Source organism: Carassius auratus, chromosome 29, assembly GCF_003368295.1.
Source record: "Carassius auratus strain Wakin chromosome 29, ASM336829v1, whole genome shotgun sequence".
NCBI lineage: Eukaryota > Metazoa > Chordata > Actinopteri > Cypriniformes > Cyprinidae > Carassius > Carassius auratus.
In genome coordinates, this window is record NC_039271.1 from 8,599,197 (window position 1) to 8,614,816 (window position 15,620).

At 34.3% G+C, this 15,620-nt stretch overlaps 1 protein-coding gene and 1 long non-coding RNA gene across 3 annotated transcripts; both read right to left on the minus strand.

Moving 5' to 3' along the window:
- Window positions 1-771: 771 nt before the first annotated feature.
- LOC113047994 (calcium-independent phospholipase A2-gamma-like) lies at window positions 772-13,280 on the minus strand. 2 transcript variants are annotated; one of them, XM_026209476.1, is made up of 11 exons: window positions 12,907-13,280; window positions 12,785-12,816; window positions 8,857-9,891; window positions 8,592-8,741; window positions 8,344-8,495; window positions 7,560-7,654; window positions 7,295-7,466; window positions 6,827-6,884; window positions 6,549-6,743; window positions 2,635-2,833; window positions 772-1,987 (listed from the first exon to the last, which is right to left on the minus strand). In XM_026209476.1, exons 3-11 carry the CDS (start codon window positions 9,724-9,726, stop codon window positions 1,713-1,715), a joined length of 2,166 nt encoding a protein of 721 aa, XP_026065261.1. In that variant the 5' UTR covers window positions 9,727-9,891; window positions 12,785-12,816; window positions 12,907-13,280; the 3' UTR covers window positions 772-1,712. The 2 variants fall into 2 exon arrangements, with proteins under 2 accessions (XP_026065261.1, XP_026065260.1); XM_026209475.1 differs by lacking the exons at window positions 12,785-12,816; window positions 12,907-13,280 and adding an exon at window positions 11,779-12,020.
- Window positions 13,281-13,646: 366 nt separating this feature from the next.
- LOC113048602 (uncharacterized) lies at window positions 13,647-14,548 on the minus strand. Its single transcript, XR_003276511.1, has 4 exons — window positions 14,496-14,548; window positions 14,231-14,356; window positions 14,026-14,146; window positions 13,647-13,935 (listed from the first exon to the last, which is right to left on the minus strand). It is a non-coding gene; the product is annotated as an uncharacterized LOC113048602 (long non-coding RNA).
- Window positions 14,549-15,620: the final 1,072 nt, after the last annotated feature.

The window sequence follows — 15,620 nt, forward strand, 5'->3', positions numbered from 1 at the left end:
CTGTCGTTCAGTCTCTTTGTTTTGTGATATGTTTTTATTTTGTATTTCATGACATTTTTGGCAAAATTCTAAAGTTTCTATAACACAGGTGTGAAAGCGATTGAGAGCGACTCTTTGTGCTGAAACCGAAAATATCATAAACTTTCAGTAGAGAAATGAAGCAAGAGATTGAAGTCCAACATTTTCAAACCTGGATCTTGTGAAGGTGGAGAAATGGTTGCTAGGGAACAGGTCTAAATTACATAGGGTACTGACATATCGCTTGATATATGAATTTACAGAGTAGATGAGTGTGTGGCAATTCAGCTACTCAATATTAAAAATATTAATTTTTCTGAAAAATAATAATACTGAAATCGCCTTAGTGACATATTAGTTACATTTGATGCTGAATGTGTCAGAAGGCTCTAGTCTGTTCTTCTTGCCCAAGGGGATTCTGGGAGGTGGATGATGCAAAAGTCGAGTCAGATATGGTCCTATCTGCTCCTGCTCGAGAGGAATACTCCACCATCTCACATGTATAAATTGCATTCCCCCAGTAACATTGATCTACTATCTGACTAATTTTCTGCATACTCGACAGGCTGCTAAAAACTACTCCAAGATTCATTTCAAATAGAATAATGTGCAGAAATCCATAACTTTCAGCATAATGAAACTGATAAATAATAGGCTAAATTGTGGATTCCCAATGATAATCTAAAAGAGATTCTAAAAAACATATATTTTATGACATCTTCAGAGAGAACAACTATAAACCATGAAACAAACTGAAGTTAAAAACATTTATTTCTCTTCATAATCATCAGGGAATACAGTTTATGGTGATAGGAAAATTGAATTTCTGAATCGAGCTGTTAAAACTGAAATCTACAACACTGTTATACATGTATTTTTATTTTTTTACACACACATGGATTAATTATATTTTACAATATTATACACTCGGTCTGAAAAGAACCAATAAATTATGTCAAATATTTTCCAGCTAAGTGCATGCAGAAGCAAATAAAAATGTGTACTGGAAAGCAGCGGAGGCATTCAAACATAATACACGAAATCAATGATCATTTCATTAGTTTTTCCACAATAATCAATGCAAGCCATCTTCAGCCATAACGCAACCGCATTGAGTGCTTTCGAAACATTGTGTGCAAAATCTTTAAAACATTAGTGCTGCTGGATACCACTGTGGTCTGACATAAAATTACAAGGCTGATCATTTGAATAAAAAAAAAAAAAAAAAAGTGGTAGAAATTGATTTAGCAGCTCACCTCATGCTAACTACAGTACTGTCAGTTCAGTCGACTAATACTAAGGGTTTTTCAAGGAGAGACATTACACAACAGCAAATGTATCCTATTGTAAATGAACGGATCAAATTACATTAGTATATCCCAACAAATGAAAAGCAGCAAATGCATTGTGATGGCTAGCCAGTATTGCCGCTAACTTTTCGTGCTCAAGGATCTTCGTTTCAAACAACACAAGGTAAACAATAACTTTTGTTACAATAAAAAATAAAGCCTTAAAATCAGACCTTATGAAACTTTTCAATCTTATGTGCTCGTCAGTATGAGGCAGAAGACTTGATTTGCTATTTTAAACTGACATATGGCAACATGCATTGTGTAGTTACACTGTAGCGCACAGTTTACCTTGTTATATGTGAAAAGGTCAGAGGTTGTGCTAGTTTGGTTTAGATTGTAAGTTTAGAGTTTTGAGCGAAAAGGAAGGCCATCGTACATGTCAGCTTTTAGCTGGGCCCATTCGGCGAGTTTCTGAACGATTCCCTTTTCTTGAGTGAGAACACTAGCCACTTTCTTTAACTTATTCTCGTTACGCTCCAGGTACTGCTGACCCTCAGCCTGCAGGACGTCCAGCCTATCCTGTCTGCTCTCGTCCAGTGGGATTTCCTCACTCATGTAAGGGTTAAAACGAAAATAAGTGTTCGGGGGGAGAAGGGCATCCAGCATCGTGTGGACCTCTATAGTATAAGAAGAGATTCATTAATAAGGGTTTATGTAGTGAGTGACAAACAACAGAATATTAACAATGTTTCAATGTTTATAACTTTACTTGTTTCATAATGTCATCACAGTTTTCATTATTTTTTTTATGATACAGTGTTCCTGTAGCTCAATTCGTAGAGTATTGCGTTAACCAATGAACACATGATAGGTAAAAATTGATCGCTTTGGATAAAAGTGTCTGCTAAATGCATAAATTCAAATTTAATTTTATATATATATATATATATATATATATATATATATATTTTATAATATATATATATTTATAATATATATAATATTTTTAGAAATTAAAATAAGTTATAATTTTTTTTATAATTTAATAATTTTATATATATTTTTATATACATTTTGTATATTTCTAATTCTAAATTATTATTATTATTTTTTTTTTTAATTTGTAAATTATTCACATTTTATTCAATTCAAGAATTTTTTTTTTTTTTTTTTTGTGCAAAAACAGATGATTATTCTTATGGAATCATTTTCTAAATGACCCAATTCACATTCTTGCTAAAAACAAGCCTCGGCTGCTCTTGTCTAGCTAGAATGGATATCCAGAGCTGCAGGTGCTAGTGGACAGATCTGATCACGTTCTCACCTTCAGTGTCTGTGGCGCTGCTGATGACATTGGTGAGTTTGGTCTTCAAGCTGGTATAAGTGCTCGAGCTGGTCTTGCCTATGGTTTCGTATCGGCCTGTGCCCAGAGACACCACACACTGCACAGGCGTGTTGGGCCACAAACACTTGCTCTCGTGGATGGCCAGAGCGGTAGGGTTATTGATCAAGAGACCACCGTCCTGGATAAAATCAAAAATCAATCCAATGTTAACAAGATCACAGCCAGGTAACCAAACAAGAGGGAGAGCGATTCACAAGGTGCATGTGTGCTCTCGCAACTACAACTGGAGAAACTAAAATATACTATTTAAAAGAAATTTTGAGTTTCTGCCAAAAGAACTGCTTCTGTTATTATTATTATTGTCCACAAGCATTTCTTCTTTGTGGAAATATGGGTTATTCTTTGAAATACTAGATAAAAGAGGTAAATTTGCATTTCTAGCTGATGTGATGATGGGAGTCATCATAATGGAGACGTGGGTAGAGGCATGTGAAATCCATTTACTTGGCATCATCCTTCTCCATTTCTATGCCTCCCTTAAGGAGTACATCAGAGTAAACAAGATGAAATCGTCCATTAGACAGCATCCCTCATTCCTCAAATGTGCCCTACATTTAGTGACACGGATACTGATGTGTCTCAGTGAACTACATGTTGCTTTCCCAGTCCAAAGATAATGAAGGATAGCTCATTACAGCAATCAAAAGCTAATTAAAAGGATATTTCACCCAGAAAAACAAGCAAACTTGAAAAACACTTTTGTTACTAGAAATTAAATAAACATTACCTGAAATAATAAAACGTTTTTAAAAATATAATAAATGTTTTCAGCTAGTTGCCATTTATTTCAGCTAGTTAAACCTGTGTACTAAAAATAACGAACTAAAACGGAAATATAGATTAAATAAAAACCACACAGACAAGTGATAAAAATGACAAAAAACACTACTTTGTAAGTACAAGAGCAGCATGAACAACTCCTTTTGCATTCCACAGGATAAAGAAAATCAGATTTCCTTAATGGGGATGAGAAAATGAACATAAATCTTTCATTTTTGGGTGAACTATTCTTTTAATGATTGAATCAATGAATCAATCAAATGAAGAAGAGTGGTGCGAGTGGTGTGTGTGTGTGCACGCGCGCATCAATTAAAGCAGCGCATTAATCTAGAACAGTGATTAAACCGAACAGTTTTAATGCACTGGCCTTGTCTCACACACACACACACACACACAGTGGTGTTCAGTACGGTCACACTGTATATCTGTAAGAAACATAAAAAAAAAAAAAAAAAATGAAAATTGCATGAAAATTAAATAGGCCCATTGGAAAAATAAAATATGGCACGTCATGCCGAAAAGGTTGCCGACCCCTTCAGTAGAGGATTGACTTCTTGTTTGATGGTCGAGACTCCTTGAGGAGAGTATGCATAACAGATTACAGCCCTGGCATGTGGAGAAGAAACTGAAGAGCTATTCAGAGCAGAGAGAGAGAGAGAGAGAGAACGAGTAAAAGATGGATAGAGAGAGGTTCTGCCATTGGTGGCATTCGGAGTCTGAAGTGCTCTGTTGGCAACAGGTTTTAGAGCCAAGAGCCTCTAATACATTTGCATTTTAATGAGGACACATTCATCCCACACAGTAAAAAAACACATCAAAACATCACGCAGCAGCTTTGAACGCAGAACTATTGGAAGATTAACCTATTGAATGTGCATTATGTGGGTTTGCTCTGCCCTTAGGCTAAAAAAATATATAATAATAACTGAATCAGCTACACAGACTATTAGATGAAAAACGAATACCATCTGAAAACGGTTCATTCTCATCTTGTTCGCCAATAAATTAGGCCTTCCCTAAGGACAATGTCACTCCAAATTTCCTATGCAGAATTCTCCAAAGAGGATTTGACCGCAAAGTGAGGATTATATTATATGAAAGCATCATGTGGATCAGTTATACATAAGAGCATCTATGAAAAAGAGAGGGAAGAATTTTTTTAATGAAAGGAAAAAGAAACCATTTTTTTTCAGTGCATTCCTTGTTGCACTTTATGATTTGAAGTAAAAGAAAAAAAAAATGTAATATGTGAACAGCATTTTTTTTTATATATTATTTTTTATTATTATAAGATGCCAAATAACTTGATCAACTTTTCAAGAATTTAATTATTTTAATAAGTTAAGTTTTCTTCTTCATCATGATATTAAGACTTTTTTTTAATTTAAGCCAATTCAAAATAATAATAATAATAATAATAATAATAATAACAACAATAATTATCAGATATTAATGTATTTTGAAATTAATGTATATTATTTCAGATTTGAATGTATTTTGAATAAATTAATAGATTTGAAAAATAAACATTTATAAATGAAAAAAAAAATAATTCTTGTGACATTTTTTAATTATGCCGCCCCCAAAAAATTATTTATAATTCATGAATGGGCTGTATTTTTAATGTATTATTAATAAATTAATATAGAAAATCCTTATTTATGAATTAATAGAAAACAAATCACACCATTTCCACCCTTGTGATCTATCAGGACTTTTTTTATTTTATTTTATGCCCCCCAAAAATATAAAAATGTATTTTAATTCTGAATTTAACTGTATTTTTGTATTTTAAATAAATGAATAGATTAAAAAATCAGTATAAATTAACAGAAAAGACATTTTTAGTTTATGCCTCACAAAAATATATAAATTAATTTTTATTCATTTATATTTAATGTAATATAATGTTATAATACATTGTATTTAATGTATTATAAATAAAATAATATAGAATATTATGAAAATAGATTATTATTAGATTATTATTAAATATATCATAAAAAATAATAATATTTTTTATTATATATATATATATATATATATATATATATATATATATATATAATAAAAAATATTATTATTTTTTATAATAAATAATACAGAAAAAAACACACAAATGGGTAAAACTTTGGCAGAAACTGCATGCAATCCTTCTCACTGTTAATACCTACATTTCTAAATAATAACAGGCCCATCTTCTGACTGACCACAGATCTCATTGGAATAAATCTGGGCATTCATTTAGCTCGGTCACCAACAGCTTTATTGGCCTTTTTGGGACAAAAGGGACATTGTGAAAAGCTGTATGCGAACTTGGTGGGTGTCAATAGGCAGACGGACAGAATGACGCCTTCCTGATGGATTAAGAGACACCGCTGAGGGCTACGATTCAACATTAACGTCTGCCACTTGGCTGATGAAATCTCAGGCTGTGAGGGTGCGTTCAGTGTGGCAGAGGTCGGACAGTGCCAGTTTGAGCTGGATGAAGACAGGCAGTGAGGCAAAAAGACCTGACAGCTACTCCAGGGTAATTCAGACACATATTCAAACCATGAACTATTCAGAACAATACACTTTCCCTAACAAATCTGGTTTGTGTATACCTTCTGTATTACACATCTTGATGCATATTGCAAATACGCAGCCACACTTCAAGACTATTATGATTCAGAGAGAAGTGGATCAGAGAAGTGAGAGGAGTCTAAATAATCTCTCTGACAGGTATCTCTTCAAATAGCAATACGAGAGCCACAAGAACAACACTAATGACTCTGACTGTACAGCACAGGAAACAGCCTGTAGTGCATGTACTGTATGTGCAGAGTTTGCTTTTCCTCTCTCTTCTTCTGACAAGAACCTAAAAGGGTTTGTAATGATTTTCAATACTGCAAGAGATCTAAGCAAGGATGACGTCACAAACTGTCCGAACGCTTGGACCTTAACATGTTAAAAAAGTCATATGATAAAGATTAGCCTTAAAACATGTGGATAAGTTAAGAGCAAAAAGAAATGTAATGCAGATAATGCAGAGCAGACTTTGCATGCTTTACCTGGTGGAGGTCATTTCCTAGTACAAACTCCTGGAAGTATCCTGGAGCAGCGGAGGATGCTCGAATGGCTTGCCACATTTTATGCTGGCAGCTGCCCAAGTAGTGTGAGCGAACCCCAGGCAAGAAGTTATAATTCCTGAAGACATATGCTTTCAGCGGCAGGCCTCTGTTCACAATTGTGCTCACCGCTGACACCTAGAGGAAGCACTGAGAGATTTATCTAAACAGCGAAAAGGTGAGAATTGCATTTTTTTTACCAAATATATATTGAAACCCACCTTGGGGCATTTAGAATCCTTGGAAGTCTCGATCATTAGTCCAGGCCCCATTCTTTCTCTGTTGAGAATAAAAATAAAAAAAAAATATATATATATATATATATATATATTTTTTTTTTTTTTCAATGCAGTTTTAAATGTGTCTCTTTACCTTTATTATTTTATTATATTATATTAATATAATTATATTATTTATTACCCTTTTCTTATTTTGTTATTTCTATTTTCAGGTCCAAAATATTGCTGTACAAATAAAATAAAATAAAATAAAATAAAATAAAATAAAATAAAATAAAAAAAAATAAAATAAAATAAAATAAAATAAAATAAAATAAAATAAAATAAAATAAAATAAAATAAAATAAAATAAAATAAAATCAAATCAAATCAAATAAAATAAAATAAAATAAAATAAAATAAAATAAAATAAAATAAAATAAAATAGGCTTGTCCACTTAATTGTCTTACTTGAGGATCTCTTCCCAGATCTGGCTGTCATAGTACGCATGACTCCAGCCCATTTTCATTGTGCCCACAATTAGGTTCTGTTTAAAGACATCAGATCCCAACTTCCGATAGAGTTCCTCACACTCATCCAGAGGGATCTGGAACACTCCCAGCATAAAGGCCAGGATGGACCCTAAGGGGAAATAACCGCACAGATTTAAAGGAAGTTTGTTCATTACTATACTTACCGGTAATAGACATTTTCCAAGCAGTTAATATAATATACCTGTACTAACTCCACATATGTAGTCAAACAGCTGGTAGATGGGCTTCCCTGTCAAACTCTCCAGCCTGTGCAAAGCCTGCAATGCAACCAAACCCCTACAAAACAATTACATCAAATTACAGGACTGCACACATTACATTTCACTGCAAATATAAACATGTTAATTCATCTTATAACATACAACTAAAGGATCAATTCACTGAAACAATTAAGGAGTTTTCAAGAGTATAACGGACATTAACTTTTTACATCTTAGGCTTAATAAATGTGGGAAAATTTCCACAAATCTGTACAGTACAGTCACAGTTTATTTTATGTTTTTTTTTACTACATTTAATTAATTTTTTGTTGCTCACAAATTCAAAATGAAACATTCCATATGGACTTTAATTGAGAATTAAACGTAATATATCAATAGGTCTATAGATTAGTTGATAATCTAACCTGATACTTTTTACATTATTTAATACAAAATTTAATGTTGTTTATTTTAACTTTAAAATGAAGAAAGATTAAGTATATCCTATCCCACTGCTGGTAGATATAATGGTATAAAATAGTGGTTTATCATTTTATTCTTGTTAAAACTGTGACATGACAAATCCTTCAAATTAGCCAAGGATGATGGACAGCATCTAAAGGGATTGCAAAATTGTGTCAGTTCTATTTTTTGATGACCTACTCTGAGAGAAATTTGGGCTGACCTACTTTTATCTCAAATGTACTTCCACAATCTGTTAACTTTCAGTTAATAATCTTTCCCTAGTAGTCATCTGTCTGTCACCTGGTCCCCCCTCCGTCGATGGAGAGGACACGTATTCCTCTGCCTTTGACTGGGTCATTGTAGCCCACCAGAGCCAGAGCCTGTCTCACTGCAGCCTGCAGATTGACGTCTCTGGCCTGCCTCAAACGCAGCAGACACGGGATGACCTTCTCCTACAGCCAGCGAGAGAAAAGATGAAATGAAACACAGGAAGTCATTAATGGAGATTACGATGTACAAAAAAAAAAATTGGCTGGACACACACTTACAGTGACTGCCACCCCTCTGGTCTCTGGAAATTCCAGCAGGTGGAAGCTCAGTTCCTCCACCCTGCTGATGGTGATCTTCACATCAGTGACTCGCTGAAGACTCTTGACCAGTGCTCTGGTTCTGTTATCCACACTAACACGTGCTATAATCTACATACAACACACAGAACAATTACATTTCATTCTTAAACATCATAATCAATGTGTTTCTAATAAAACACACCATTAAAGATATTCTATTGTATTTACAGGGATATTATTCTACCTTCTCCCTCTGAGACAACAGCCTCTTTGCTTTCTCTTCTGCCTCTTTTTGCTCCTTGCTTTCTGCACTCTTTGCATCCTGGGACGCAGCCTGTTCAGATCCAGAGGGCTTTTCCTTCTCTGCTGTGCCACTCTTTGATTCCGCTCTGAACTTTGGGACGAGAGGAGTGATGTAGTTTCCTACAAAAGCCTGGACGCTGGGCCTGGGGTAGGACAGGTAATGACTGATGCCTTTCCTTGGCGATATGGGGATGTTTGAAACCGCCTCATCCTGAGCTGGAGCAGAAGGGGCTTCTGGACTTGGGACGGAGCTATTCTTCTCAATAACAGGGGGCGTTTCTGGTGTGGATCTATAGGACACAGGCAACGCCATTAGGATATCATCCTTGCTACTTTTTGGAAGAGCACTAGACTGGATCTGAGATGGCAAGGATGTTGTGTCTTCTCTAACCCGTTGTGATCTTTTGTCATCTTGCATGTCACTTCCAAAGTAGGCATTGACATGTTCAGCCAGGTGATCGTACGTTTCATCCATGTTGGTTGTGAAGGCTGCAGGCTGAAAACGTTGCAGCGTTTGCTTTGCAACTGCACTGGTCGTGCTTCCTGTGCTGCTAGACAGACTGCTGATAGATTTTGGGGCTTCTTTATGAAGTTCCATGTCTTTTTTCACCTCTTTCTCTCTGGGCGGCTCAGGTGTCGCCATGGTCATGACAGCTCCGGCGTCTGCCTCGGGACATTCCACTTTAACATCTATAGTTTTGCCCTGGGTGGCACTGGGTTTGAGGCGCGTGATTTTGGCGAGGAGGTCAGAGTTCACCGTTCCGCTCACAGCTTTGGTAACGGTGTCCAGTGTGCTCCTGATGCGGGACATGCGGTGAGGTTACTGGAGGGAATTCTGGGATACTCTTTGAGGAAACACACGTGCGTGGATTGGGCATCAGAGTTGCTGAACCCTGGAGAGTTCAGTCAAAGCTTTAGCCATAAGTACTCCATGATAATACATGAGGTAGGAGGACTTTCTCATTTTAAAGGCAACCTGTAATGAGAAAAATTGTTATATAATATTCAATATTAAGAAATCGTCAGTATCCAGATAATCCTAGCAACTGCATAGCATTGTGCTAAAAATAGTCAGAACCCTTGAGCAACTGCAAAAGAACACCCTGGAATCACAATATTTAATATTCAGAGTGATTAAAATAAGGTATTTTCTGTGAGGAAAAAACAAACAAAAAACAATGGGCCTTATTCATGAAGTATGAGCAAAATGAGTGTTTAATTTTCATGATATTTTTCCAACATAAAAAAATCTCATTACAATAATAAATGTAAAATGTAAAAGTAAATATAAAAAATGGCCCCGTTTACAGTTAATAAATAAAAAGAAAATATAATATTTTATATTTTGTTATTTTTATTAATATTATTATTAATAAAAATCAAATATTATTAAACAATAATAAATTATTAATATTATTATTACTATGATTCCGACTCACCATCTCTGCAGTACAGTGACGTGACTTCATAAAGAAATGCACCTTTTTCGATTTTAATTGTTTCGTTTTAGAGCAGACATTTTGAGCTTTCTATAGATATATTTTTAATTTCTGTGAGGCATTTAGCTTAAGTTGAAAAAATTTCTAATAGCACACATTTGTCTAGGTTAAAAGTTTAAACTAACATATGTTTAACATGTTGTATATCTAGAGATTTTATTGTAGGCACGTGAAGTGTTGATTTGAGAAAGGTTAAACTGATCAAACGCGGTAAATTCACGTTTCTTTGTCGGTCTCTTGGTCGTCACTTTAAAAACAAAAATGTTACATTTTTCTAAATTACCTTAATAAGGAAACAAAAGGAAATAAAACCACTATGCAATTAAAAACAACTATTTGAACTATTTTAATGGCTGTACAGTAGGCTATATAAGTGGGAAAAAATGCCAAAAATATTAAAAAATAGGCTTTTTTTTTGTATGCAAAATATATTTTATTTCTCTTGCGTTATATTCAAAGTCGTCAGAACAAATGAGAGAAGTAATATATCAAGTTAGTGAACGGACTGTTATTTTGAGTCAGATCATGTTAATGTTAACGTCTCCATTCAATCAACTAACGTAAACATTAAACAGTGACTTCTTCTTTGGTGTTCTACAGAAGAAAAAATGCAATAAAAATGTTAAACGCGGTGAGGAAAAAATAGAATGTATTTACAATAATTTGTAAAGCATCGCGTTTATTGCGAGAGCTAATGCAACCGTCACCTGTCAGTCATCACCATGGAAACCGACGTCAACATTTCAGAAACGCTGACAGCGCACATATTGCACAAAGTGAGCATAAAATCAAAACCACAGCCAGCGTGTATTTCATCATAGAAAACCGAAAACTCCAAAATCCGACCAAACACACTGCCCGTGGGCATTCACTTTCTCGTCGAAACCAACAGATCCAAACTTATTCCAGGACAGACAATGTTTAGGGAAAAGTGGCTGATGGATGTCATCGAGAGAAATACTTTGCTTATGGACACTGTTGACTTTTAACACTTCAAAATATGTCAGTTTAACTCTGTAGAGCTGTCTACAAACGATCTCTTTCAATGGATATAAAGTAAAATGATTCGACATAAGGAAACACTGTAGTATCAATGTCTCATATTTACCATACAAATAGCTGTTTTGGCACTGCAGATCGAATTATCTAAACGTTGATGACTTACCTAAATATTAAGTTATCTAGATATATATGATATATGTTAATAGAGATAACGATTTATTGTTCATTTGTTTATTATTTTTAAGAGGCAGCTCATTGGACTGGTGTTGTTTTGATCAGCTAAGACTGCATTAAATAATAGTCTAATTCTGATCTTTTAAACCGGAGTTTGAAATGTTAAGCATAAAAATTTAATGACATACCCGCCGATTCCTTATTATTCGCTGTTATTTCGTTTAGAGATATTATGAAAACAGAGAATTATGAATCCAAAATTGACAATTTGACAGGAAACGTAGAGAAACAGAACAGATGACGCGATGTGAACACAGCCAATCAGAGCGCCGGGAATCTCCTCTTCTCTTCAGCTGACCGGAGACAAACAAACAAATGGGAAAGAGCGCACTGCCAACTACTGGGAGTAAGTGAGACAACACCTCACGAAACGTAAATAAAGGTAGAGTTTCCATAAATATACCATATTTAGAAATGTCTTATATATTATAGAAAATGTATATACAAAGAATGATTAGTTACGTTAAAAAGCACAGTACAGTAATTCTGTTGTAAAGGGTAACTACATACAAATGCACTGGATTTTGACATAAGCACATAATCTGTTAAATTAATAAATCTGAAAATACTAAAACTAAGTCAAATTAAAACTTGTAAACTGAAAATATTAAAATAAAAACATTCAAATATTAACAAAAACTAATTATATAATATATATGTGGGTGTAATACAATATGCATTTAAATACATGTAATTGATTTAAAAGATTCTCTCTAAATATGTAAATGCAGATTACAAGGGTCAGAATTCAATATTCTGTGCCTCTGATGTACCTCACAGGAAAAATCTGTATGGGTCAGATTGCTCCATCTCAAAGTCCTCCAACTTGGAGAGCAAGAGCTTTCTCTTCTGGATAAACTGAGCTGCCTGACCTGCATCTGTTCTCCATGCAGCAGTCCAGAACCTTCACCTTCACCTTCCTATGCCTCAGACTGAAGAACATCAATCAATCTCTCTTTCTGTCTACCTATCTATTATACAAAAAGGTGACTGTGAGCTAGACTGTGTGTTTCAAACTTCTTTCTGCTAAATAGAAACCAGAACTAAAAATAACAGTGACATGACATGATTGACGAAGGTCAGTGGAAAAGAGAAGTGCTGTGTTATATTATGAGGAAAGGAACATGAACTCACTGCATCTCGTATTTCCTCTTCTGGATTTTTCTCTGAAAAACAGATATTTCTGCATTCATTCACATAGTTTTGGACACTAAATAATGCATTTTGATCATTTCATTTTTTTAACTGTAAAATACCATCCAGTTCTTCCTAATCCTCTCATCTCTATGGTGTTGATGTTCCAGAATCCTTGTTTCTGTCTCCTAATTGAACTGATATGTTCCTGTTGCTTTCTGAAAGAGGTGATGATCAGATAAAAATAGGTTAACTTAATATCAATAAAGTAACAATATATTAATATAAATTAAAATGTTGGTGTTTAGCCATTTGCTGACTGTCACAGTGTATGAAGTTGAGGAGATGTTTCATGGATGTTCAACATGTGACATCAGTTACAGTGACTAACCAAGTGCAAGTCATCATGCATCATTCTCAGAGTAAAAGTGGGAGGATACAAAAAAGAAATCATCCCCTCTCGCTGCAGCTGAGCCAGTTTGTGTCTTTCTACCTCTTCATCATAATCACTGTCATACAAGTGAAAAAGCACTGACAGATAATCAGAGTCCTTCAAAACCAGGGCACATACTGTATAACACAAGCACAATTGTTAAAGGCCACAAAACCTGAAAATATTTAGCATTTATTATCCATAAACAAACAATATTTGTCACCTCCGCCCCTGAAACCAGGCTCTGTATGCTTGAGCAGTTGCATTCGGAGGCCTCTTCCTGTTCACAGCCCTCTCTGTTCTCTCTCTGCATTTATGCAAATCAGTTACAGATTTATATAATTTTGTGGTGTGAAAGAACGACAAATACACATTTAATAAGAACAAAGAGAGCACTTGTGGGATATGCTGTATGGGTTGGGCCTCCTTAGTGAAAGGTTGATTAGTTTGTTATTAATTACTTTTTTTAAGCAGCATGTGGCATTTTTCAGAGCAGGCTCAATCCTGGGGTCATTCAAAAGATTGAAAGCGGCTTTTAATATTCTTAACTTCATAATACGAGGATGCTGTGACACTTCACCCATAAAACATCTACATTTTAAAATGCTACATCTAAGCTCTTAATCAATTTACACACTGACCACGTCTCCTTGTGGGTGCAGAGGTTTCTCCACAAGAACTTTGTGCTTCTTTGTTTCCTCATCTTCCTCCATCATTTCTATAAAAGACATTCTCGTCTTTAAAGTTTGATTTCCAGATGTCATAGGTCTTGCACATAATTCTGTCTGCAGTGAGTTTATTCCTGTACCTGCAGTTTTAGCTTGAGCCTTTGGAGTCTCCTGGAACTATAGCAGGTCAGGGATTCTATAAGCGAGCACAGATCTGTCTCACAGTTACCATCATCCATGTATTCACTCTCCTGTAATAATCTAAAAACACATATACACAAATTAGTTTCAGTTCCTATTACTCTTGCACATAAAGACTGTAAGGGTACTTTGTAACAGCCCAACCTCTTCAGATCCTTCCCGGGACTGATACGCTACTCCAGGCTGGAGGTAGGATCTGTGGACAGTGGGAGTAATGGGAATGGAGTCCGATCAACCAGCGTTATCCCCAGCTCCTCCAGCAGTCTCCTTCTGTAGGTCAGGTATGGAATGGTATCCATGAGAGTGCAGAAGGAGAAATCATTAAGGATGATTTAAAGTCTACATGCAACTGTTTGAAAACTTAGATTTGGATTTGTGAATTGGAATTGATCAAAAACTCCCTGGTCACCTTTAATCTGACCAACGGGTTTGGCTGGGACTTTAAACCTGCTCTTGATTCAGTATATTGCACGTTCTGGTTGTAGAACCTGGCCACATGCACAAATTAAAAGTGTCCTGATGCCACATCCTGAATTAAAACCCATCACTTTAAAGGAATAGTTTGCCCCAAAATTAATATTCTGTAATTTACTAACCCTTCTATAATTCCAAACCTGACTTTCTTTCTTCTGTGAAACACAAAATAAGATATATAATTATATATATATATATATATATATATATATATATATATATATATAATTATTATTATTTTTCTTTTAATATTGCTACTGTTTTCCAAATTTTTGGGTAGTACCTGAATACCTGATCATATGTAATCTGGATTATGTAATCAGATTACAAAAGATAAATATTTGTAATTAGATTGTATTACCTTTAAAATACTCATAATCAGACTAGTTAGTTTTTTATTGATTACATGATTACTTAATATACTCAAAATTCCCACAGCATATGCATTTCATGATGTTGCTAACAAAGAATAAAATACATTTCTTTATTTCTTAGTATTTTTGTATTGTATTTTCTTTATTTCTTTGTATTGTATTTATATAAAAGATTATCAAAGAAGATTATTCTACTCAAATCAAAATGATAAACAAGTCGGGTCAGAATGAATCTATATTAAGAATTAAGATTCCCACTCACAGAAAATTTTGAAATATTTTAAAAAGGATATTTTAAGTTATTATAATATTTCACAATATTACAGTTTTTACTGTATTTTTTAATTGAAAAGTAAATGAAATAAAAATAGCTGTGGGGAGAATTAGAGATTTATTTCATCTTACAGACCCCAAATTATATATATAATATATGATGTATATTTATAATATATTGTATATATATCATTTTAAACAGTCTTTAAATAAACTGTAAAAGAAAACTAGTCTCTTAACAAACATTAAGTCATAAAACTGAATGCAAAATAATAATACTAATAATAATAACAAAGCTGTTCAGTCTTGATTACAATACAAATAGTCTAACACATGGTGTACATCTACAAATACCAAAAGTCATAAGAACCCACCTAGTGAATAAATAAACGTACTGCAGTTTAAAGTCTAAA